This window comes from Scyliorhinus canicula, chromosome 1, assembly GCF_902713615.1.
Source record: "Scyliorhinus canicula chromosome 1, sScyCan1.1, whole genome shotgun sequence".
NCBI classification, from domain to species: Eukaryota; Metazoa; Chordata; class Chondrichthyes; order Carcharhiniformes; family Scyliorhinidae; genus Scyliorhinus; species Scyliorhinus canicula.
Genome location: NC_052146.1, coordinates 42,258,979 through 42,282,997, shown reverse-complemented (window position 1 = coordinate 42,282,997; position 24,019 = coordinate 42,258,979). Strand labels below are relative to the sequence as shown.

At 46.8% G+C, this 24,019-nt stretch overlaps 1 protein-coding gene across 2 annotated transcripts in view; it reads right to left on the bottom strand.

The window, feature by feature from the left end:
- Positions 1-23,350, bottom strand: part of psmd9 (proteasome 26S subunit, non-ATPase 9) — a 31,780-nt gene extending 8,430 nt beyond the window's left edge. Inside the window, exons 1-5 of one of the 2 annotated variants that reach the window (XM_038789727.1) lie at positions 23,167-23,350; positions 13,032-13,134; positions 11,758-11,951; positions 6,166-6,267; positions 3,313-3,401 (exon numbers count right to left, since the gene is read on the bottom strand). In XM_038789727.1, the coding sequence (XP_038645655.1) occupies positions 3,313-3,401; positions 6,166-6,267; positions 11,758-11,951; positions 13,032-13,134; positions 23,167-23,289 (611 nt within the window). In that variant the 5' untranslated portion in view covers positions 23,290-23,350. The remainder of the gene's footprint in view (positions 1-3,312; positions 3,402-6,165; positions 6,268-11,757; positions 11,952-13,031; positions 13,135-23,166) is intronic. The other variant, XM_038789738.1, reaches the window with a different exon arrangement.
- Between the last annotated feature and the right edge of the window lie 669 nt (positions 23,351-24,019).

Genomic DNA, 24,019 nt, shown 5'->3' with positions numbered 1-24,019 from the left:
CTTCATTGAAGCCTACTCGTGACAATAAGCAATTTTCATTTTCATTTCATTTCATTTTCACAGTAACTTCATTGCAATGTTAATGTAAGTCTACTTGTGACAATAATAAAGATTATTTTTATTAATCTTAATCAAAAGGATTTGGGCAGGAAATGGGGAGATATTAAAAGAAAAAGAAATATCTAGGGAATATGTTCATTTTTATTGTTTGACTCCAACCCGCCAAAGAGAGAGAAAGGTTGTTCCACCTCAGTAGGTCCATTTTGACATTGTTGACCAGACTTGAATAATTCAATTTGTGAAGAGAGGCCCAATTGTGGGCCACCCTGAGCCATAAGTAATGAAATCTTGTACTGGAGAGGCTGAAAGGTAACATGCCTAAGTGGGCTCGTCTCCCAGGGGAGTTGACTGGAAAACATTCACTCTTGCCTAGATTTAATTTATAGCCAGAGAAGGAGCCAAAGGTATTAAACGTCTTCATTATGCCATCGATGGAGGGAGGTGGGTCCGTTATTCTAAAGAGGGATATGGGCCAAATGCAGGCAAATGGGGTTAGCTTAGATGGGCTTTTTGGTTGGCATGGCCTGTCTTCATGCCATAGATTCTATGATTTTATATATGATTCTCTGTAAACCCCATCTCAGTAAATGCCGCTCCATTGATTTGAAGCCCTCAAGGCTATAGAGAGCGGCTCTATTGCCAGGGCAAATAAAAGTTGAGACAGTGGCAGCTCTTCCTATTGCCCCTATTCAAGGGGAAATAGTCTGAGTGTATAGTGTTCATGTGAACGCTGGCCGTAGGGACATTGTATAACAAGCGGATCGAAGAGACAAACTTATGGTCAAAGCTAACTTTTCCGAGAATCTCAAATAGTCCCATTTTCACTGTCAAATGCTTTCTCTGCGTCAAGAGATACTATCACCTCTGACTCTTGGGCGGCACAGTGGCTAGCACTGTTGCTTCACAGCGCCAGGGACCCGGGTTCAAATCCCAGCTTGGGTCACTGTCTGCGCGGAGTGCACGTTCTCCCCGTATCCGCATGGGTTTCCTCCGAGTGCTCGGGTTTCCTCCCACAAGTCTCAGAAGACATGCTTGTTAGGTGAATTAGACATTCTGAATTCTCCCTCGGTGTACCCGAACAGGTGCCGGAATGTGGCGACTTGGGGATTTTCACAGTAACTTCATTGCAGTTTTAACGTAAACCTACTTGTGACAATAAAAATTATTATTATTGTGCAAGGAAGGGGGAAAAGTATAACATTTAAAAGGTGGCGTATATTAGCTGATAATTGACGGCCCTTTACAAAGCCTGTTTGGTCCTCAGAAATTATACTTGGAAGGCAAGGCTCCAACCGGAGCACCAGAACCTCAGCAAGCAGCTTAACATCCAAGTTTAAAAGCGAGATGGGTCAGAATGAACTGCCCTCAGTCGGGTCCTTGTCCCTCTTAAGGAGCAAAGAAATAGAGGCTTGAGTAAAGATTGGGGAAAATAAACTGCAGGATAGGGATTCATCAAATATATCCAGCAACAAAGGTATGAGCTGTTCCGAGAAGTTCTTATAAAATTTGATTGGAATGCCTTCCTGGCCAGAGGCCTTACCAGCCTGCCTCAGACCAATACATTTTAAAATCTCTTTGGGGCGTAACGGGGAGCCCAACTTGCATTCTTTACTGCTTCAACAGCTGGGATAGGCAGGTTATCCAGAAAATCAGTCATGAAGGCAGCACGGTGGCGCACTGGTTAGCATTGCTGCCTCACGGCGCCGAGGTCCCAGGTTAGATCCCGGCTCTGGATCACTGTCCGTGTGGAGTTTGCACATTCTCCCCGTGTCTGCGTGGGTTTCGCCCCCACAACCCAAAGATGTGCAGGGTAGGTGGATTGGCCTCGCTAAATTGCCCCTTAATTGGAAAAAAATTAATTGGGTATTCTAAATTTTTTTTTTTAAAAATCAGTCATGATTGACTTGTCCATGGGAGGCTCAGATTTGTACAGGCTACAGCAATATGATTTAAAAGCTGCACTGACCTGGAGAGGGGCAGAAACAAGGGTCGAGTATCTTGGGATCACATGGGAAGCCTCTTGGTGTTTAAGTTGGTGAGCCAGAAGACAACTGCCCCTCTCCCCATTTTCATAAAAAGTATCCCATGAGTTCTAATCTTACAATGTTTTTCTAAGCACATTGTTGAGAATTACTTGATAATATTTTCCAATATTTTTCCAACAACTGATGTTAGGCTAGCTGGCCTGAAGTTCACCGTTTTCTCTCTGCCTCCTTTCTTAAAAAGCAAGTAACATACGCTAACTTCTGGTGGGACCATTCCCGAATCTAGGAAGGTTTGGAAAATCCTAGCTCGTCCATCCACTATTTCTGCAGCTATGTCCTTTAGAACCCTAGGGTGTGAGCAATCAGGTCCTGGGGATTTTAGTCCCTTAAATTTCTCCAATACATTTTCTTTGTTGATATTTATTTCCTAAATTTTCTGACTCTTTTAGGCCCTAAACTACCATTGAATTTTGGTACGAATCTTGTGTCTTCTACCGTGAAGGCAGATGCAAAGTATTCGTTCAATGCCTCTGCCATTTCCTCATAATTTCTCCTCCCTCTGCTTCTGAGGGACCAAAGGTTTACCTTGCTGCTCTCTTCTTTTTTACATACTTATGGAAGCGCCTACGGTCGTAGAATTTACAGTGCAGGAGGTCATTCGACCCATTGAGTCTGCATCGGCCCTTGGAAAGAGCACCCCACTTAAGCCCACTCCTCCATCCAATCCCTATAAGCCAGTAACCCCACCTAACCTTTTTGGACATTAAGGGCAATTTAGCGTGGCCAATTCACCTAACCTGCACATCTTTTGACTGTGGGAGGAAACCAGAGCACCCAGAGGAAATCCACGCAGACATGGGGAGAACATGCAGACTCCGCACAGTGACCCAAGCCGGGAATCGAACCTAGGACCCTGGAGCTGTGATACAACTGTGCTAACCACTGTGCTACCGTGCCAATATTTCCATATTTCTGGCTAGTTTACTCTCGTACTATTATTTCCCTTCTTATCAAGGTTTTGCTGGCACTTTGCTTGTTTCTAAAGTACTCCCAATCCTCAAACTTCCTACTCCTTTTGCAACTGTTTTTTTTGCAAGCACACTGATTTAGATCCGCAAATAACTTTTCAAAGATAATAAGATGTTCTCCAGTGACTTTGACGTTATTTATTAAATGATTGCAAATGTATTGTTTTATATACACATATAATCTCTGTCACCTTCTCCACCAGTTTTACAGTAAGTTATCTTAATGCTTTGAAACCTACCCCAACAATCCTCTTCCACTCCATCGCTGAGGTATGAGATTCACGTGTATATTTTGTCCATTTCGAATAACTGTTATGCTTAAAGGTTTCTGTAGCAAAATATATTACTTTGGTAAGTTAAAAGTCGAAGACAAGCTTAAATTCCCCATTAGTGTGATAACATAGTCACTTGAGAGTCTGATTGTTACATTTTTCATCTTTTAAATGTAAGATCGGTGAAATGAGCAACAGTAATTATTTTCATAATTTAAAATAAAGAAATTACTAATTTTAGCCTTAAAGGATTAAATATAACACTAACTTAATTTCTCTCACAAAAAACTCATTTTTATTTAATATATTGTCTTGCTGTTCTGCAAAGATCAAAATAACTTTGAAACCAGCAAGAGAAAAATGACTTGCATTTATATAGTGCTTTATTACATTGTCTAGCAATATTTCAATGCATTTTACATATCATGAGATACTCTGAAATGTGTTGAATGTTACCTCAGCATATGTTACAACCATATTATAAACAGCAAGATTCCATTCTGTTAACCTGGTGTTGGTTGAGGGAGGAATGCTGACAAGGACACCACAACACCCTGCTCTTTTGTGAATCAGTAAATAGGACCACAGTTTATTACCTATCCCCAAATCAACACTTCAAACAATGAAGTGCATTCTCAGTACTGTGCTAGAATGTAACTCATCAATACCCAACCCCTATACGCCACTGGTGAGGCCCAGGCAATTCAGTTCTATCTGCGTTTAGAAATGATACGCTTGCCTCTGAATCAGAAGGTTACAGATTCAAACACCACTCTAGGAAATTGAGCTGTGCAGTACTAAGGAAGTAATGCACTGTCAGAGATGCTGCCCTAATGGATGACGTTAAACCAAGGCTTTAATTGCCTGCTCAGGTGGCATGAAAGATGCCATGGTAATATTCAAGTCAGGAACAAGGAGTTCTCCCGGTGCCCTGGCCAACATTCCTTGCTCCACCATCACCACCAAAATAAATTAACATTCATCTCCTTGCTGATTGTAGAATTTAGATGTGTGTCACTTGGAAAATCCATTTTTCTATACATCAACAAAAGTACTTAATTAGCTATGATGTTACATGTTACAATGTCCTATGGCTCTGCTGCATAAATACAAGTTTCAAAAAATAATTCCGTTTGCATTTATATGTATTATTTGCTAGTCCAAGAGTGAATCCAACTATTTTCCCTTCACATTCTATGGCATTACCATCATTGAATCCTCCACTATCAACATTCTGGAGGTTACCATTGACCATAAACTGAACTGGACCAGCTTATATAAATACTGTGGCTACAAGAGCAGGTCAGAGGCTGAGAATTTGGCAGTGAGGAACTCACCTCCTGACTCCCCAAAGCTTGATGCCATTTACAAGGTATGAGTCAGGTGTATGATGGAATACTTGCCACTTGTCTGGATGAGTGCAGCTCCAACAACCCTCAAGAAGCTCGACACCATCCAGGACAAAGAATTCTGCTTGGTTGCACCACCTCAAACATTTATTTCTTCTTCCACTGGCATACTGTGGCAGCAGTGTGCACCATCTACAAGGTGTACTGCAGCAACTCAAGAAGGCTCCTTCAACAGCATCTTCCAAATCTGCAACGCCTACTACCAAGAAGGACAAGGGCAGCAGATGCATGGGAACACCATCACCTGTAAGTTCCCCTCCATGCCACATACCATTCTGACTTGGGAATTATATCACTGTTTCTTCACTGTCACTGGGTGAAAATCCTGGAAATCACTCCCTAACAACACGGGGTATACCTACACCATATTGACTGCAGCGTTTCAAAGCAGTGCCACACAGTCACCTTCTCAAGGGAAAATAGTTATAGGCAATAAATGCTGGCCTAGCCACTGTCATCCACATCCCTTGAAAGAATAAAAATACATGAATAAAACAATTTAATATTTCTGCTAAATTTATTTCCTACCTTCTTTGAGGTGGCATTCAGTAGGAACATTAAATTACAAAAGGAAGCAGACCATTCAGCACAACCATTTATCCTCCACAGAAGCAGATAATTTGTCATCACCTACTCCTATATCCCTTTATGAAAAATGAAATGAAGCTCGCTTATTGTCACAAGTAGGCTTCAAATGAAGTTACTGTGAAAAGCCCCTAGTCGCCACATTCCGGCGTCTGTTCAGGGAGGCTGGTACGGGAATTGAACCATGCTGCGGGCCTGCATTGGTCTGCTTTAAAAGCCAGTTAGTTAGCCCTGTGTGCTAAACCAGCCCCTCATGTCTATCATATCTACAAGCCCTCATTCTAGATCTCATAAGTATCATAAGTAGTCTCTATTTTCTCTTACGCTTTCATAACACCTTGATCTGTAACCACATTTCTCTTTGACAAGTTTCCAATCTTGCCAGGGAGAAGAGGAGGAGGAATTGTCATAGTGGCACTTTGCATTAGAACAGGAGACATGTGAATTAGAGATCAAATCAATACCTACTGAAAGCACTTCCCAGCAGCTGGGTAAAAGTGGTGCTGGTTGAATATAGAGAGCTGTTACATGCCTGTCCCTTTCCTGCACCCAGACAACCATGCAAGCTCATGCAAACATTCATAGAGAACATAATGCTCAAATGGACTATACTTGGAATAAATTTGTGACAGACTGCATTTACATTTCTTTTGAAAATTACAAGGGCATTGGCAATATTAACATTATAACAGCTGTGCTGAAATCTAAAGCTTCTTATTGAATCTGAAACGTATTTAGGTTCAAGAAAAAATCATTTAAAACATTTTAAATTATTTTCAGAATATGGTCAAATGTGATCAAAAAAGCAAGTGATCCAGGCACTCACCCCTTCGCTCCGCTGAACCACTGTGGCAATATTTTGCATGTTTTGAAAGTTTCGTGTATTTACAGAACCAAATTCTATAATTTCATCACCAACCTGCAAACCCTAGAAGAGAAAGAGTGTATATGTGTAAAATTGCCTTCTTCCTCAAACACCATTGCAACTTATTTTCCAATCAGTATTTGTCCATAAACAAAATATTTGTGTGGTAATGCACTTGTAAATGGAGTTCAACTCTGTGCCTCTCAACCTCATTTACTATCTCAAAACGACTTCAATTTAATTAAGGATGAACTGTTAACCCACCAGTGATGTTAAACCTATTTTCTGTTCCAGCCACACGATGTGCTGGATAACCATATGGTATAGTGTCATTTAATTTCTTCTCCAACTCTAATATCCCTCTTTGCTTCAAAGATCTTAATTTCCTGTCACCTCCCAAGTCTGCAGCAATTCCCTATCTTGCATATTTAAGTCTCACCCAAAATGTTTCTGCCCCAATGCAACACTGAAACAGCCTTAATTAAAGTCACAATTGCCATCCTCTGTCCTTTATCCTGTCCTCTCTGCAATTACATCATCCTATTCCAACATCACTTGGAAGCACTTTTCCAGGAGACACATCCGGAGTGAGACTCATACAGAGTGGGAGATTGAAACTTGGTAATTTGGTGCAGTGAAGTAATTCGGTGCAGAGTGTGAGGAGGTGCTTTTTAACCCTGGTAAGTGACTGGTAAGTAGTCTCTCTTTTTCTTTTCATTGTCTAATTTATTTATTTTTATTTTGAAATTCTAGTTGTTTAAGTTTACCTAGGGTTTAAAACATGGCAGGAGATCCCAGACCCGTGTCATGCTCCTCGTGTGCGATGTGGGAGCTCAGGGACACGTCCACGGTCCCTGGCTCCTTCACGTGCAAGAAGTGTGTTCAGTTGCAGCTCTTGTTAGACCGCTTGACGGCTCTGGAGCTGCGGATGGACTCACTTTGGAGCATCCGCGATGCTGAGGAGGTCGTGGATAGCACGTTTAGCGAGTTGGTCACACCGCAGGTGAAGGTTACTGAGGGAGATAGAAAATGGGTGACCAAAAGAAAGAGCAAGAGTAGGAAGGCAGTACAGGTGTCCCCTGCGGTCATCTCCCTGCAAAACAGATATACCGCTTTGGATACTGTTGAGGAAGATGGCTCACCAGGGGAAGGCAGCAGCAGCCAGGTTCATGGCACCGTGGCTGGCTCTGCTGCACAGCAGGGCAGGAAGAAAAATGGCAGGGCTATAGTGATAGGGGACTCGATCGTAAGGGGAATAGACAGGCGGTTCTGTGGACGCAATCGAGACTCCAGGATGGTATGTTGCCTCCCTGGTGCAAGGGTCAAGGATGTCTCGGAGCGGCTGCAGGACATTCTGGGGGGGGAGGGTGAACAGCCAGCTGTCGTGGTGCACATAGGCACCAACGATATAGGTAAAAAACGGGATGAGGTCCTACAAGAGGAATTCAGGGAGTTAGGAGTTATACTAAAAAGTAGGACCTCAAAGGTAGTAATCTCAGGATTGCTACCAGTGCCACGAGCTAGTCAGAGTAGGAATGTCAGGATAGATAGGATGAATGCGTGGCTCGAGAGATGGTGCAAGAGGGAGGGATTCAAATTCCTGGGGCATTGGGACCGGTTCTGGGGGAGGTGGGACCAGTACAAACCGGACGGTCTGCACTTGGGCAGGACTGGAACCGATGTCCTAGGGGGGGTGTTTTCTAGAGCTGTTGGGGAGGGTTTAAACTAATGTGGCAGGGGGATGGGAACCAATGCTGGAAGTTGGAAGGTAGTAAAACAGGGACAGAAACAAAAGGAAGTAAGGGGAAAAGTGCAAGGCAGAGAAGACATAGTCAGAAATCCATAAGGGCGACAGTACAAGGTACAGTGACTGAGGGGAGCACAGTGAATAGGCCCAGTAATAACAAAAGGAATAAAACTGGAGATGTTAAGATTCAAAACAGAGGTAAAAAAAACAACATAAGTGTACTTTACCTGAATGCTCGTAGTATTCGGAATAAAGTAAATGAGTTGGTGGCACAAATCATCGTAAATGACTATGATTTAGTGGCCATTACTGAAACATGGTTAAAGGATGGTCACGACTGGGAGTTAAATATCCGAGGGTATCAAACTATTCGGAAGGACAGAGTGGATGGTAAGGGAGGTGGTGTTGCTCTGTTATTTAAGGATGACATCTGAGCAATAGTAAGGGATGACATCGGTGCTATGGAGGATAAGGTTGAATCCATTTGGGTGGAAATCAGGAATAGTAAGGCGAAAAAGTCACTGATAGGAGTAGTCTATCGGCCACCAAATAGTAACGAGATGGTGGGGCAGGCAATAAACAAAGAAATAACTGATGCATGTAGAAATGGTACAGCAGTTATCATGGGGGATTTTAATCTACATGTCGATTGGTTTAACCAGGTCGGTCAAGGCAACCGTGAGGAGGAGTTTATAGAATGTATCCGCGATAGTTTCCTAGAACAGTATGTAATGGAACCTACGAGGGAACAAGCGGTCCTAGATCTTGTCCTGTGTAATGAGACAGGATTGATTCATGATCTCATAGTTAGGGATCCTCTTGGAAGGAGCGATCACAATATGGTGGAATTTAAAATACAGATGGAGGGTGAGAAAGTAAAATCAAATACTAGTGTTTTGTGTTTAAACAAAGGAGATTACAAGGGGATGAGAGAAGAACTAGCTAAGGTAGACTGGGAGCTAAGACTTTATGGTGGAACAGTTGAGGAACAGTGGAGAACCTTCCAAGCGATTTTTCGCAGTGCTCAGCAAAGGTTTATACCAACAAAAAGGAAGGACGGAAGAAAGAGGGAAAATCGACCGTGGATATCTAAGGAAATAAGGGAGAGTATCAAATTGAAGGAAAAAGCATATAAAGTGGCAAAGATTGCTGGGAGATTAGAGGACTGGGAAATCTTTAGGGGGCAACAGAAAGCTACTAAAAAAGCTATAAAGAAGAGTAAGATAGAGTATGAGAGTAAACTTGCTCAGAATATAAAAACAGACAGTAAAAGTTTTTACAAATATATAAGACAAAAAAGAGTGGCTAAGGTAAATATTGGTCCTTCAGAAGATGAGAAGGGAGTTTTAATAATGGGAAATGAGGAAATGGCTGAGGAACTGAACAGGTTTTTTGGGTCGGTCTTCACAGTGGAAGACACAAATAACATGCCAGCGACTGATAGGAATGAGGCTAGGACAGGTGAGGACCTTGAGAGGATTGTTATCACTAAGGAGGGAGTGATGGGCAAGCTAATGGGGCTAAAGGTAGACAAGTCTCCTGGCCCTGATGGAATGCATCCCAGAGTGCTAAAAGAGATGGCTAGGGAAATTGCAGATGCACTAGTGATAATTTACCGAAATTCACTAGACTCTGGGGTGGTCCCGGTGGATTGGAAATTAGCAAACGTGACGCCACTGTTTAAAAAAGGAGGTAGGCAGAAAGCAGGAAATTATAGGCTAGTGAGTTTAACTTCGGTAATAGGGAAGATGCTGGAATCTATCATCAAGGAAGAAATTGCGAGGCATCTGGATAGAAATTGTCCCATTGGGCAGACGCAGCATGGGTTCGTAAAAGGCAGGTCATGCCTAACTAATTTAGTGGAATTTTTTGAGGACATTACCAGTGCAGTAGATAACGGGGAGCCGATGGATGTGGTATATCTGGATTTCCAGAAAGCCTTTGACAAGGTGCCACACAAAAGGTTGCTGCATAAGATAAAGATGCATGGCATTAAGGGTAAAGTAGTAGCATGGATAGAGGATTGGTTAATTAATAGAAAGCAAAGAGTTGGGATAAATGGGTGTTTCTCTGGTTGGCAATCAGTAGCTAGTGGTGTCCCTCAGGGATCCGTGTTGGGCCCACAATTGTTCACAATTTACATTGATGATTTGGAGTTGGGGACCAAGGGCAATGTGTCCAAGTTTGCAGATGACACTAAGATGAGTGGTAAAGCGAAAAGTGCAGAGGATACTGGAAGTCTGCAGAGGGATTTGGATAGGTTAAGTGAATGGGCTCAGGTCTGGCAGATGGAATACAATGTTGACAAATGTGAGGTTATCCATTTTGGTAGGAATAACAGCAAACGGGATTATTATTTAAACGATAAAATATTAAAGCATGCCGCTGTTCAGAGAGACTTGGGTGTGCTAGTGCATGAGTCACAGAAGGTTGGTTTACAAGTGCAACAGGTGATTAAGAAGGCAAATGGAATTTTGTCCTTCATTTCTAGAGGGATGGAGTTTAAGACTCGGGAGGTTATGTTGCAATTGTATAAGGTGTTAGTGCGGCCACACCTGGAGTATTGTGTTCAGTTTTGGTCTCCTTACTTGAGAAAGGACGTACTGGCGCTGGAGGGTGTGCAGAGGAGATTCACTAGGTTAATCCCAGAGCTGAAGGGGTTGGATTATGAGGAGAGGTTGAGTAGACTGGGACTGTACTCGTTGGAATTTAGAAGGATGAGGGGGGATCTTATAGAAACATTTAAAATTATGAAGGGAATAGATAGGATAGATGCGGGCAGGTTGTTTCCACTGGCGGGTGACAGCAGAACTAGGGGGCATAGCCTCAAAATAAGGGGAAGTAGATTTAGGACTGAGTTTAGGAGGAACTTCTTCACCCAAAGGGTTGTGAATCTATGGAATTCCTTGCCCAGTGAAGCAGTTGAGGCTCCTTCATTACATATTTTTAAGGTAAAGATAGATAGTTTTTTGAAGAATAAAGGGATTAAGGGTTATGGTGTTCGGGCCGGAAAGTGGAGCTGAGTCCACAAAAGATCAGCCATGATCTAATTGAATGGCGGAGCAGGCTCGAGGGGCCAGATGGCCTACTCCTGCTCCTAGTTCTTATGTTCTTATCACTCCATCACTTTCTAGCTTTCAGCTTAGTTATAGTTCTTCTGATCTTCTGAGCTCATATTCACTACGTCACAAAGGCTTCAACCTCAGTAACACCACTCACCTCCATTCCTGTCTCAATCTAGTGCTGAGCCTCTCATCAATGCCTTTACCACCTCTAGACTTCAGTATTCTAATACTCAACTGGCCAGCCTCCAGACTATAAAAACTTCAATCCATGCAAAAGCCAGCTGCCTGTATTCTATTCCACAGTAGTTCCACTATACTGGCTCCAGTTCCTCAATACCTGCAAGTTAAAAAGCCCTTTATGACCTTAACCTCCTCATGGACCCAAAGACAACTTAATCATTAACTTTATGGATTTTAGGAACATCCCTGCATAACATTATAAAGTATTATAATCTCAGATATAGATTGTTCTCAACTGAAATGATGGGATATCAGTTAATGGCTGCACTAAGTCACTAAATGAACTTATTTGCTTTATACTGCTCCCCACAATACTAAGGAATGCTTGAAAGAACAAATACGCCAGTGATTTTTTTTCATTTAAATATAACAAGCAACATCTTTGATATTCATTTGTTACTGAGAAAAATTTTATCATAGAAAATAATATGGTTTACGGTATTTCATTTATTATACATTTTAGACATAATTTTGGGTACATGGAAATTTCTCTGTACTCACTGAAGTATTGGCAGGTGAACCTGGACTAACGGTGTCTATTTTGGCGAAAGCAGATGGTACACTGTTCTCCTGCTCCATTACTTCTTGATGCGCTTCTGCCTCATCCAGTCTATGCTTTTCCCTGTCATGTTCATGCAGCTGATGGAGTGCTTCTTCAATTTGTTCCATCAAGGCTTTATGATCATTTTGTAGACCTTATGAAAACAGGAAACATCCACGGTATATTTACAATAAGGTTAGTGAAATGATAGGTCACAGCAAAACCTGCCATACCTGATGTAAATGTCAGAGTTGTAAGCTTGCCTGGAATTTCCTTACTCAATTTCATGTGTACCATGAAACAAGGATCAGAAACTTTTCTATAAGGTGAGGCGATTTGCTATGGCGCAGAGTTTCAAAATGACTCCACTTTTAAACACAATTATCTCTCAACTTGAAAATATGACAAAATAGAAATCTTACAAAGTCTGTAATTTTATCCCTTTTCAGTGCCTTCTAAATCTTGGCCGGAATTCTCCGGCCACTGGGATTCACTGTTCCCGGCAGCGTGGGGTGGCTTCAATGAGAAATTCCATTGGCAAGCGGCAGGAGTAGAGAGTCATTCCTCCAATGAACAGCATCAAGAAACACGTGGCCGGGGGACCGGAGAATCTAGTCCCTCCTCTCTTTCAAAGAGACAGAGATGGCTATGGCTTTTTCATTGCCAATATCAATTCATCATATATATATTCCAAGAGAATACTTTGAAGAAGGACATTGTTTCACTCTTACCCATGACAAAGCATTTGGCCAGGGCAGCACGGAGGCGCAGTGGTTAGCACTGCTGCCTCATGGCGGCGAGGTTCCAGATTTGATCCCGGCTCTGGGTCATTGTCCATGTGGAGTTTGCACATTCTCCCCGTGTTTGCATGGGTTTCGCCCCCACAACCCAAAGACATGTAGAGTAGGTGGATTGGCCACACAATAAATTGCCCCTTAATTGAAAAAATTAATTGGGTACTCCAAATTAAAAAAAAGACAAAGCATTTGCCCATCTTAAGAAACTCATTTAGAAGCCCCGGTTCTGCACCAAAAAAACATCTACCTGAGGTTGTCAAATCTGAATGACAGTAATGGGTTTAATTTGAATTAGAGTAATGTACTCATCGAATTATCAGGCTCCAGATACTCATTTTTCTAATTGCACTGAAAATGTTAACATTTGATAGCTTAAAGCAACAATTCTTTCCTTTTAGTAAATTGCAACATTTTAAAAATGTTTCAATATTACTTACAAATGATATTATGTCGGGCTGTTCGAACTTCATAAACATTAATATCTGTTCGTGGATATCCTTCAATATCAACTAAAGGTTCTTCCATCCCAGCTTTGTTTTGCTGAAAGTCAAAAGTTCAACATCTATGATTAGTGTTAAAATACAATATATACACCGGAATGGCAGCCGGTGACCAGCGGTGTCCCACAGGGTTCAGTGTTGGGGCCGCAGCTGTTCACCATATATATTAATGATCTGGATGAAGGGACTGGGGGGCATTCTAGCGAAGTTTGCCGATGATACGAAGTTAGGTGGTCAGGCAGGTAGTGCTGAGGAAGTGGGGAGGCTGCAGAAGGATCTAGACAGTTTGGGAGAGTGGTGCAGGAAATGGCTGATGCAATTCAACGTGAGAAAATGTGAGGTCTTGCACTTTGGAAAAAAGAATCCAAGCATAGACTACTTTCTAAACGGTGAGAAAATTCATAATGCCAAAGTACAAAGGGATCTGGGAGTGCTAGTCGAGGATTCCCTAAAGGTAAACATGCAGGTTGAATCTGTGATTAAGAAAGCGAATGCAATGTTGTCATTTATCTCAAGAGGGTTGGAATATAAAAGCAGCGATGTGCTACTGAGCCTTTATAAGGCTCTGGTTAGGCCCCATTTGGAGTACTGTGTCCAGTTTTGGGCCCCACATCTCAGGAAGGACATACTGGCACTGGAGCGTGTCCAGCGGAGATTCACACGGATGATCCCTGGAATGGCGGGTCTAACATATGATGAACGGCTGAGGATCCTGGGATTGTATTCATTGGAGTTTAGAAGGTTAAGGGGAGATCTAATAGAAACTTACAAGATAATACATGGCTTAGATAGGGTGGACGCAAAGAAACTGTTTCTGTTAGGCGAGGAGACGAGGACCCGTGGGCACAGCCTTAGAATTAGAGGGGGTAAATTCAGAACAGAAATGCGGAGACATTTCTTCAGCCAGAGAGTGGTGGGCCTGTGGAATTCATTGCCGCGGAGTGCAGTGGAGGCCGGGACGCTAAATGGCTTCAAGGCAGAGATAGATAAATTCTTGATGTCGCGAGGAATTAAGGGCTACGGGGAGAATGCTGGTAGGTGGAGTTGAAATGCCCATCAGCCATGATTGAATGGCGGAGTGGACTCGATGGGCCGAATGGCCTTACTTCCACTCCTATGTCTTATGGTCTTATATTACTTGAAAACAATCATTTTTGGTTGGTTTTGCTCCTAATCTGTGCCCAGCCTTAATGCCTATTTATATAATTTACTGCCAAGTTTAAAGGTGATTGACAAGAGCCAAAGCAGATACAAGGACTTTTGTAATGAGTTATGATGATCGGAAATGCACTGCCTGAAAGTGTGGTTGTTGGAAGCAGATTCAGTAGAACATCCAGTGCAGAAGGAGGCCATTCGGCCCATCGAGTCTCCACCGACCCACTCAAGCCCTCACTTCCACCCTATCCCCGTAACCCAATAACCCTTCATAGAATTTACAGTGCAGAAGGAGACCATTCGGCCCATTGAGTCTGCACCGGCTCTTGGAAAGAGCACCCCACCCAAGGTCCACACCATCCCCATAACCCAGTAACCCCACCCAACACTAAGGGCAATTTTGGACACTATGGGCAATTTATCATGGCCAATCCACCTAACCTGCACGTCTTCGGACTGTGGGAGTAAACCGGAGCACCCGTAGGAAACCCACGCGGACACAGAGAGAACGTGCAGACTCCGCACAGACAGTGACCCAGCAGGGAATCGAACCTGGGACCCTGGCGCTTTGAAGCCACAATGCTATCCACTTATGCTACCCTGCTGCCCCAATAATAATACCATTCAAAAGGCAAGTGGATAAATACTTAATATCTAAATAAATAATCAATGGGGAAAAAACACAGAGATCTTGGGCATAAAGAGGGGAGTGGGATTAATTGGATAGCCCTTTCACAAGGGCTGGCATTGGCTTAATTGGCCAAATTACCTCTTTTCATGCTGCATCATTCTATGATTTCATAATGTAATTCTAATATATGCTAATGTGAGAGATACTCTTGAAACAGTTTCTCATGGCTTTAATATTTATTCACCATGCCACTGAATAAATAATGGGCGGAATTCTCTGCTCCCGTGAAAAATTGGGACGGCCGTCGTGAACTTGGCAGAGTTTCACGACGGCCTCGGAGGCCGCTCCTCTCACCTTATTCACCCGCACCCGGGGGGCTAGGAGCGGCCCTCCGTAACTCTCGGCTGCCGAGAATGACGCGGCCGGCGCGCCGAAGTGACGTCAGCCGCGCATGCGCAAGTTGGCCGGCTCAAACCCGTGCATCCGCGGTTGCCGTCTTCCCCTCCGCTGCCCCGCAAGACGTGGCTGCTTGATCTTGCGGGGCTGCAGAGGGGAAAGAGTGCGTCCCCTTGAGACGCCGGCCCGACGATCGGTGGGCACCGATCGGGGGCCAGTCGTCTCCCGAGCACAGCCGTGGTGCTCACTCCCCTCTCTGCCCCCCACAAGCTTCAAACCAGCTTTTTTTTAATAAATGTTTTTTATTCAGTTTTCATGTTTTATATTGAACAAATCACAAATTGTTAGAGAGAGAGAAGAGAAAAAATAAATAAATAAATAAACAAATAAAAAAAAATAAAAAAGAACACGCAAAAATTACAATATATATTTACAGGTAAGCATCTTCGTAATACTAACTGTGGCCTCCCCCCTTCAGCCGGCATACATATTTAACATTCCCCAATATGGCCGAGGCACATGTTTATTGGCATTTATTTAGAGTTTGGTTTTGGGCCTTAGTTTGCCATCAAACCTCCATAATGAACCCGTAAAACCCCCCCCCCCCCATGGCTACCTTCCCCCGATTCCCGTCCATTTTCCCCTGATTCTTGGCCACCCGACTATTCTTCCTCTTGTACGTTGGCCACAAACAGGTCCCGGAACAATTGCATGAATGGTTCCCACGTTCTGTGGAAGCCGTCGTCCGACCCTCGGATGGCGAATTTGATTTTCTCCATTTGGAGATATTCCGAGAGGTCGGACAGCCAGTCTGCAGCTCTGGGCGGTGCTGCTGACCGCCAGCCAACCAGGATTCTACGGCGGGCGATCAGGGAGGCAAAGGCAAGGGCGTCCGCCCTCCTCCCCAGGAATAGATCTGGCTGGTCTGAAACCCCGAAGACCGCCACTATCGGGCATGGCTCCACCCTCACACCCACCACTTTGGACATAGCCTCGAAGAAGGCTGTCCAGTACTCCACAAGTCTGGGGCAAGACCAGAACATGTGGCCGTGGTTGGCCGGGCCTCTTAGGCACCGTTCACATCTGTCCTCCACCTCCGGGAAGAACCTACTCATACGGTTTCTTGTTAGGTGGGCTCTATGTACCACTTTTAGTTGCGTCAGGCTGAGCCTTGCGCACGTGGAGGTGGAGTTGACCCTATGTAGTGCTTTGCTCCAGAGTCCCCACCCTATCTCCATCCCCAGGTCATCCTCCCATTTCCTTCTTGTTGCGTCCAGTACGGTGTCGTCCCTATCTACCAGTCGGTCATACAAGTCGCTACAGTTCCCTTTCTCTAGGATACTTGTGTCCAGTAGGTCTTTCAGTATTCAAACCAGCTTTTGGCGCCATGTTCACGACGGCAGCGACCAGGTGTGGTTGCCGCCGTCGTGAACCGGTCGCAAACGGCAGGCCGCTCAGCCCATCCGGGTCGGAGAATCGCCAGTCGCCGTGAAAAACGGCGAGCGGCGATTCATCCGAGCGGGGGGTGGGAGAATCGCGGGGGGCGCCAGGGGGGCGTGTCGTGAGTCGCCCGGCCCTCCCTCGATTCTCCCACCCGGCGTGGGGAGCGGAGAATTGCACCCAAAGAATTCAATGATTTGAGCAACAAATGTCTTCCTTACACCAAATGATGTAAGATGATGTATTTAAATTGTGTGCCTGAATCAGGAATTTACGTCATAGACGTAAATTAGTGGCTTTGGTATGTTGAAAAGTGGATGTGTTCCGTTTGTCAATGTTTCATTATGTCATCACACTAGATAAATGTGAGCACTATTCTCTTAATGTGCCAAAATTTGACAGGTTTCATAATCTCTTAGAACAGACAACTTAAGAAATAAGAACAGAGGTAGACCATTTGGCCCTTTGAGCCAGCTCCACCCTTCAGCAAGATCATGGCTGATTGTTACCTGAACTCCACCTTTCCACACTATTCCCATATCCCTTAATACCCCAAACTTTATTGACCTTGATTATACTCAATGGCTTGAGCATCTATTGCTCTCTGAGGTAGAGAATTCTAAAGATTCACATGGTTACGAGTGAAGAAATGTATCCACGTCTCAGTCCCAAATGACCGAGCCCTTATTCTAAGATTATGTCCTCGTCTCCCCAGCCAGAAGCATCTTCTCACCATTTACCACGTCAAGCCACTTTATAACTTTACAAGTTTCAATTAGATCATCTCTCATTCTTCTAAACGTCAGGGAATATCTGCGTAGACTATTCAACCTCTCCTCATTGAGGGGATTGTGCATTCTAGTGAGCCTTTGTTGCACTCCTTCTCGGGCAAGGATGTCCTTCTTTAGGTAGCCATGATGTGGAGATGCCGGCGTTGGACTGGGGTGAGCACAGTAAGAAGTCTTACAACACCAGGTTAAAGTCCAACAGGTTTGTTTCAAACACGAGCTTTCGGAGCACGGCTCCTTCTTCAGGTCCTGAAGAAGGAGCCGTGCTCCGAAAGCTCGTGTTTGAAACAAACCTGTTGGACTTTAACCTGGTGTTGTAAGACTTCTTACTGTGCTTCTTTAGGTAAGGAGACCAAATCAGCACACAGAAGGTACTCCAGATGTGACCTCACTAATACCATGTCTCATTGTAGTAAAGCCTCTTTGCTCTCATACTCCAATCCTTTTGTAATAAAATCTAACATACCATTTACCTTCCTAGTTGCTTACTGCATTGGCATATTAACTTTTTGTGATTTATTTACAAGAACACCAGGTGCCTCTGAATACAGCTTCTCACCTTTCCAAAAAAAAATTCTTGTTTTATTTTTCTCCCAAAGTAGATAGATTCACACATAGCCACATTGTATTCCATCTGCCATGTTCCTTTTTCCGTTCAACCAACATGTCTTTATCCCTCCAAAAGCCTCTTCCCATCCTCTTCACCACTTACTTTCCCACCTAACCTTGTATCATCAGCAAACGTAGATACATTACACCCAATCCCCTAATCTAAATCATTAATATAGATAATAAATAGCTGAGGCCCATGTACTGATCATTAAGGTACCCTATCAACCTGCCAACACAAAATCCTCTCATTTATTTTTACTGTTTTTGTTCTTTGACAATCCTCAAGCCATAGTAATATATCTATCCCATCAATCTCCCAACTCCATGAGTTCTAATTTTATACAATAACTTCATGTGACACCTACCAAATGCTTTTTGAAAATCCAAATACACCACATTCCCATCCTCATTTATCAAATACAATTTCCCTGTGCCAAGTTAACTCTGTTTAACCAGATTAAGATTTTCTATATGCCTTTTTACCACGTCCATAACAACAGATTCTAACATATTTTTCACTACCGATGTTAGGCTAACTGGGCAGTAGATCCGTTTTCTCTCTTTCGCTTTTCTTAAATGGCAGGTTAATATTTGCAACCTTCCAATCTTTGGGAAGTCTTCGAGAAACAAAGTAATCTTGGAAGAACAAAATCAATGCATTCACCACCTTGGCAGCTATATCTTTGAAATCCCTTGAATGCAAGTTGTTGGGTTCAAAGGGATTAGTCACTTACGTTCTCCAGAACTATTTCTTAGCAAGGGTCTAGAACTTAAATTCTCACATGTTCATCCAATCATGGTTTGTACAGTGATGGGTTGAAAAGCTTTCTGCCCAATCTTTATTTCAGAAATTAGAAGTTAATCTCAATATATGAATAAGGAGTTTTGAAAAGTTAAGAAATGTAATTGGTATATATATGCTAATAGTTCAATTTTGAAGTGGACAATCATATTTCCAGCCTCCATTCATGTTGCTACCATGAAAATACATACTTTTGGGATCACTTAACTACTCAGTAGCTCACTAACTTGCATGTTGTTGATGATTTGTTCAGCTTCTGACTAAGTTTTGTGCAAGAAAAAAATGACAGCCTCACATTCACTCCTCAAACAGCAATTCATGCGCACAAGCACGGTTTACTTCAGGAATATCCCGTGATTCCCCCGTACCACATGCATTGTGCTGGATTAACTATACACTTGGAAAACAACACAACATTGGTCTGACACTGTGCAAATGACTGAAGCAACTACAAAAAGGCAGCTCTCATTCTCCCATAAAGCAGGGGAATTGAACCATTTTTTAAAAATCCTGAAAACACAATGTAGTAAAGTTCTTTGTTGCTCTTCAGTTGGAGGTTGTTTTTGACTTATCGGCTTTTCCAAGTTTATTGGGTTGAGAACTCTTATTTTTGAGTAAAACACAAACAGGCCGCTTTAGACAATTGCTGCCCCAAACCCCAGCACTGGCACTGCTGCCCCAAACCCCAGCACTGGCACTGCTGCCCCAAACCCCAGCACTGCTGCCCCAAACCCCAGCACTGGCACTGCTGCCCCAAACCCCAGCACTGCTGCCCCAAACCCCAGCACTGGCACTGCTGCCCCAAACTCCAGCACTGCTGCCCCAAACCCCAGCACTGGGGCTGCTGCCCCAAACCCCAGCACTGGCACTGCTGCCCCAAATCCCAGCACTGGCACTGCTGCCCCCAACCCCAGCACTGGCACTGCTGCCCCAAACCCCAGCACTGGCACTGCTGCCCCCAAACCCCAGCACTGGCACTGCTGCCCCAAACCCCAGCACTGGCGCTGCTGCACCAAACCCCAGCACTGGCACTGCTGACCCAACCCCCAGCACTGGCACTGCTGCCCTAAACCCCAGCACTGGCGCTGCTGCCCCAAACCCGAGCACTGGCGCTGCTGCCCCAAACCCGAGCACTGGCGCTGCTGCCCCAAACCCGAGCACTGGCGCTGCTGCCCCAAACCCCAGCACTGGGGCTGCTGCCCCAAACCCCAGCACTGGCACTGCTGCCCCAAACCCCAGCACTGGCGCTGCTGCCCCAAACCCCAGCACTGATGCTGCTGCCCCAAACCCCAGCACTGGCACTGCTGCCCCAAACCCCAGCACTGGCGCTGCTGCCTCAAACCCCAGCACTGGCACTGCTGCCCCAAACCCCAGCACTGGCACTGCCCCCAAACCCCAGCACTGGCACTGCCCCAAACCCCAGCACTGATGCTGCTGCCCCAAACCCCAGCACTGGCACTGCTGCCCCAAAACCCAGCACTGATGCTGCTGCCCCAAACCCCAGCACTGAGGCTGCAGCCCCAAACCCCAGCACTGGCACTGCTGCCCCCAACCCCAGCACTGCTGCCCCAAACCCCAGCACTGGCACTGCTGCCCTAAACCCCAGCACTGGCACTGCTGCCCCAAACCCCAGCACTGATGCTGCTGCCCCAAACCCCAGCACTGGCACTGCTGCCCCCAACCCCAGCACTGCTGCCCCAAACCCCAGCACTGGCACTGCTGCCCCAAACCCCAGCACTGGCACTGCTGCCCCAAACCCCAGCACTGATGCTGCTGCCCCAAACCCCAGCACTGGCACTGCTGCCCCCAACCCCAGCACTGCTGCCCCAAACCCCAGCACTGGCACTGCTGCCCCAAACCCCAGCACTGGCACTGCTGCCCCCAACCCCAGCACTGGCAATGCTGCCCCAAACCCCAGCACTGCCCTGCCCCAAACCCCAGCACTGGCACTGCTGCCCCAAACCCCAGCACTGGCACTGCTGCCCCCAACCCCAGCACTGGCACTGCTGCCCCAAACCCCAGCACTGCCCTGCCCCAAACCCCAGCACTGGCACTGCTGCCCCAACCCCAGCACTGCCCTGCCCCAAACCCCAGCACTGACACTGCTGCCCCAAACCCCAGCACTGGCACTGCCCCAAACCCCAGCACTGACACTGCTGCCCCAAACCCCAGCACTGGCACTGCCCCAAACCCCAGCACTGGCACTGCTGCCCCAAACCCCAGCACTGGCACTGCCCCAAACCCCAGCACTGACACTGTTTCCCCAAACCCCAGCACTGCTGCCCCAAACCCCAGCACTGACACTGCTGCCCCAAACCCCAGCACTGGGGCTGCCCCAAACCCCAGCACTGGCACTGCTATCCCCAACCCCAGCACTGGCACTGCTGCCCCAAACCCCAGCACTGGCACTGCCCCAAACCCCAGCACTGGCACTGCCCCAAACCCCATCACTGGCGCTGCTGCACCAAACCCCAGCACTGGCACTGCTGACCCAACCCCCAGCACTGGCACTGCTGCCCTAAACCCCAGCACTGGCGCTGCTGCCCCAAACCCGAGCACTGGCGCTGCTGCCCCAAACCCGAGCACTGGCGCTGCTGCCCCAAACCCGAGCACTGGCGCTGCTGCCCCAAACCCCAGCACTGGGGCTGCTGCCCCAAACCCCAGCACTGGCACTGTTTCCCCAAACCCCAGCACTGATGCTGCTGCCCCAAACCCCAGCACTGGCACTGCTGCCCCAAACCCCAGCACTGGCGCTGCTGCCTCAAACCCCAGCACTGGCACTGCTGCCCCAAACCCCAGCACTGGCACTGCCCCCAAACCCCAGCACTGGCACTGCCCCAAACCCCAGCACTGATGCTGCTGCCCCAAACCCCAGCACTGGCACTGCTGCCCCAAAACCCAGCACTGATGCTGCTGCCCCAAACCCCAGCACTGAGGCTGCAGCCCCAAACCCCAGCACTGGCACTGCTGCCCCCAACCCCAGCACTGCTGCCCCAAACCCCAGCACTGGCACTGCTGCCCTAAACCCCAGCACTGGCACTGCTGCCCCAAACCCCAGCACTGATGCTGCTGCCCCAAACCCCAGCACTGGCACTGCTGCCCCCAACCCCAGCACTGCTGCCCCAAACCCCAGCACTGGCACTGCTGCCCCAAACCCCAGCACTGGCACTGCTGCCCCCAACCCCAGCACTGGCAATGCTGCCCCAAACCCCAGCACTGCCCTGCCCCAAACCCCAGCACTGGCACTGCTGCCCCAAACCCCAGCACTGGCACTGCTGCCCCCAACCCCAGCACTGGCACTGCTGCCCCAAACCCCAGCACTGCCCTGCCCCAAACCCCAGCACTGGCACTGCTGCCCCAACCCCAGCACTGCCGCTGCCCCAAACCCCAGCACTGACACTGCTGCCCCAAACCCCAGCACTGGCACTGCCCCAAACCCCAGCACTGGCACTGCTGCCCCAAACCCCAGCACTGGCACTGCCCCAAACCCCAGCACTGACACTGCTGCCCCAAACCCCAGCACTGGGGCTGCCCCAAACCCCAGCACTGGCACTGCTATCCCCAACCCCAGCACTGGCACTGCTGCCCCAAACCCCAGCACTGGCACTGCCCCAAACCCCAGCACTGGCACTGCCCCAAACCCCATCACTGGCACTGCTGCCCCAAACCCCAGCACTGGTACTGCCCCAAACCCCAGCACTGGCACTGCTGCCCCAAACCCCAGCACTGGCACTGCCCCAAACCCCAGCACTGGCACTGCTGCCCCCAACCCCAGCACTGACACTGCCCCAAACCCCAGCAGTGGCATTGCTGCCCCCAACCCCAGCACTGGCACTGCTGCCCCAAACCCCAGCACTGGCACTGCCCCAAATCCCAGCACTGGCACTGCTGCCCCAAATCCCAGCACTGGCACTGCTGCACCAAACCCCAGCACTGGCGCTGCTGCCCCAAACCCCAGCACTGGGGCTGCCCCAAACCCCAGCACTGGCGCTGCTGCCCCCAACCCCAGCACTGCTGCCCCAAACCCCAACACTGGCACTGCTGCCCCAAACCCCAACACTGGCACTGCTGCCCCAAACCCCAGCACTGGCACTGCTGCCCCAAACCCCAGCACTGGCACTGCCCCAAACCCCAGCACTGGCACTGCTGCCCCAAACCCCAGCACTAGCGCTGCTGCCTCATCGCCTGTAGTGGACGCATCTCGATTCCCCAGTGCTCCGTACAACCGAAACCTCCTGCAACACTCACCCCTTCCAAAATGTCGAAGTAAGCTTTGATCTGAGCCTCGATGGCATCTTTCTGTTTGACCAGCTGCTGTACATCAGCCACTGTCACTGACTGCGGTGAACTCTCCGACCCCCCGTCCGACATTGTCTGGCTGACTCACTACGGCTCTCCACAGGCAGGCCGTCCCTCCTCAAAACGCAACCGCAAAGTTCAAAATACAAGTGCAAGAGGTGATTGTCGCATTGGCGCACTAGTCGTGGCTATCTGTGCAAAACGGGGCTAGAGTGTGGTCCAGGCATTGGGTGGCACAGTGGTTAGCACTTCTGCCTCCCAACTCCAGGCACCCGGTTCAATCCCCACCTTGGGTCACTGTGCGGAGTCTGCACGTTCTCCCTGTGTCTGCCTGGGTTTCCTCTGGGTGCTCCAGTTTCCTCCCACAGTCCAAAGATGAGCAGTTTAGGTGGGTTGGCCATGATAAATTGCCCCTTAGTGTCCAAAATGTGCAGGTTAGGTGGTATTGTGGAGATACGGTAGGGAAGTGGTCCTAGGGTGTTCTTTCAGAGGGTTGGTGCAGACTTGAAGGACCAAATGACCTCCTTCTATACTGTAGGGATTCTATGAATTGAGATATTGTTTGCTGTGTTCATTTTCAATGAGTTGTAATTCATCTTAACAAACTGAAAGTGAGCAATCTGGACCATTTGGACTATGAATGTAAACATTTGATGTCACACTTGATTTTCATTTGCCTCACCTGGAAACCCTCCGAAAGCTCCAGTCAGCTTCCACATGATCTTGAGGTCATGCAAACTCAGTTATCTATATTCTAAATCATAGTATCTATTCTGTTATAAATTTGTTGTATTATCTATAA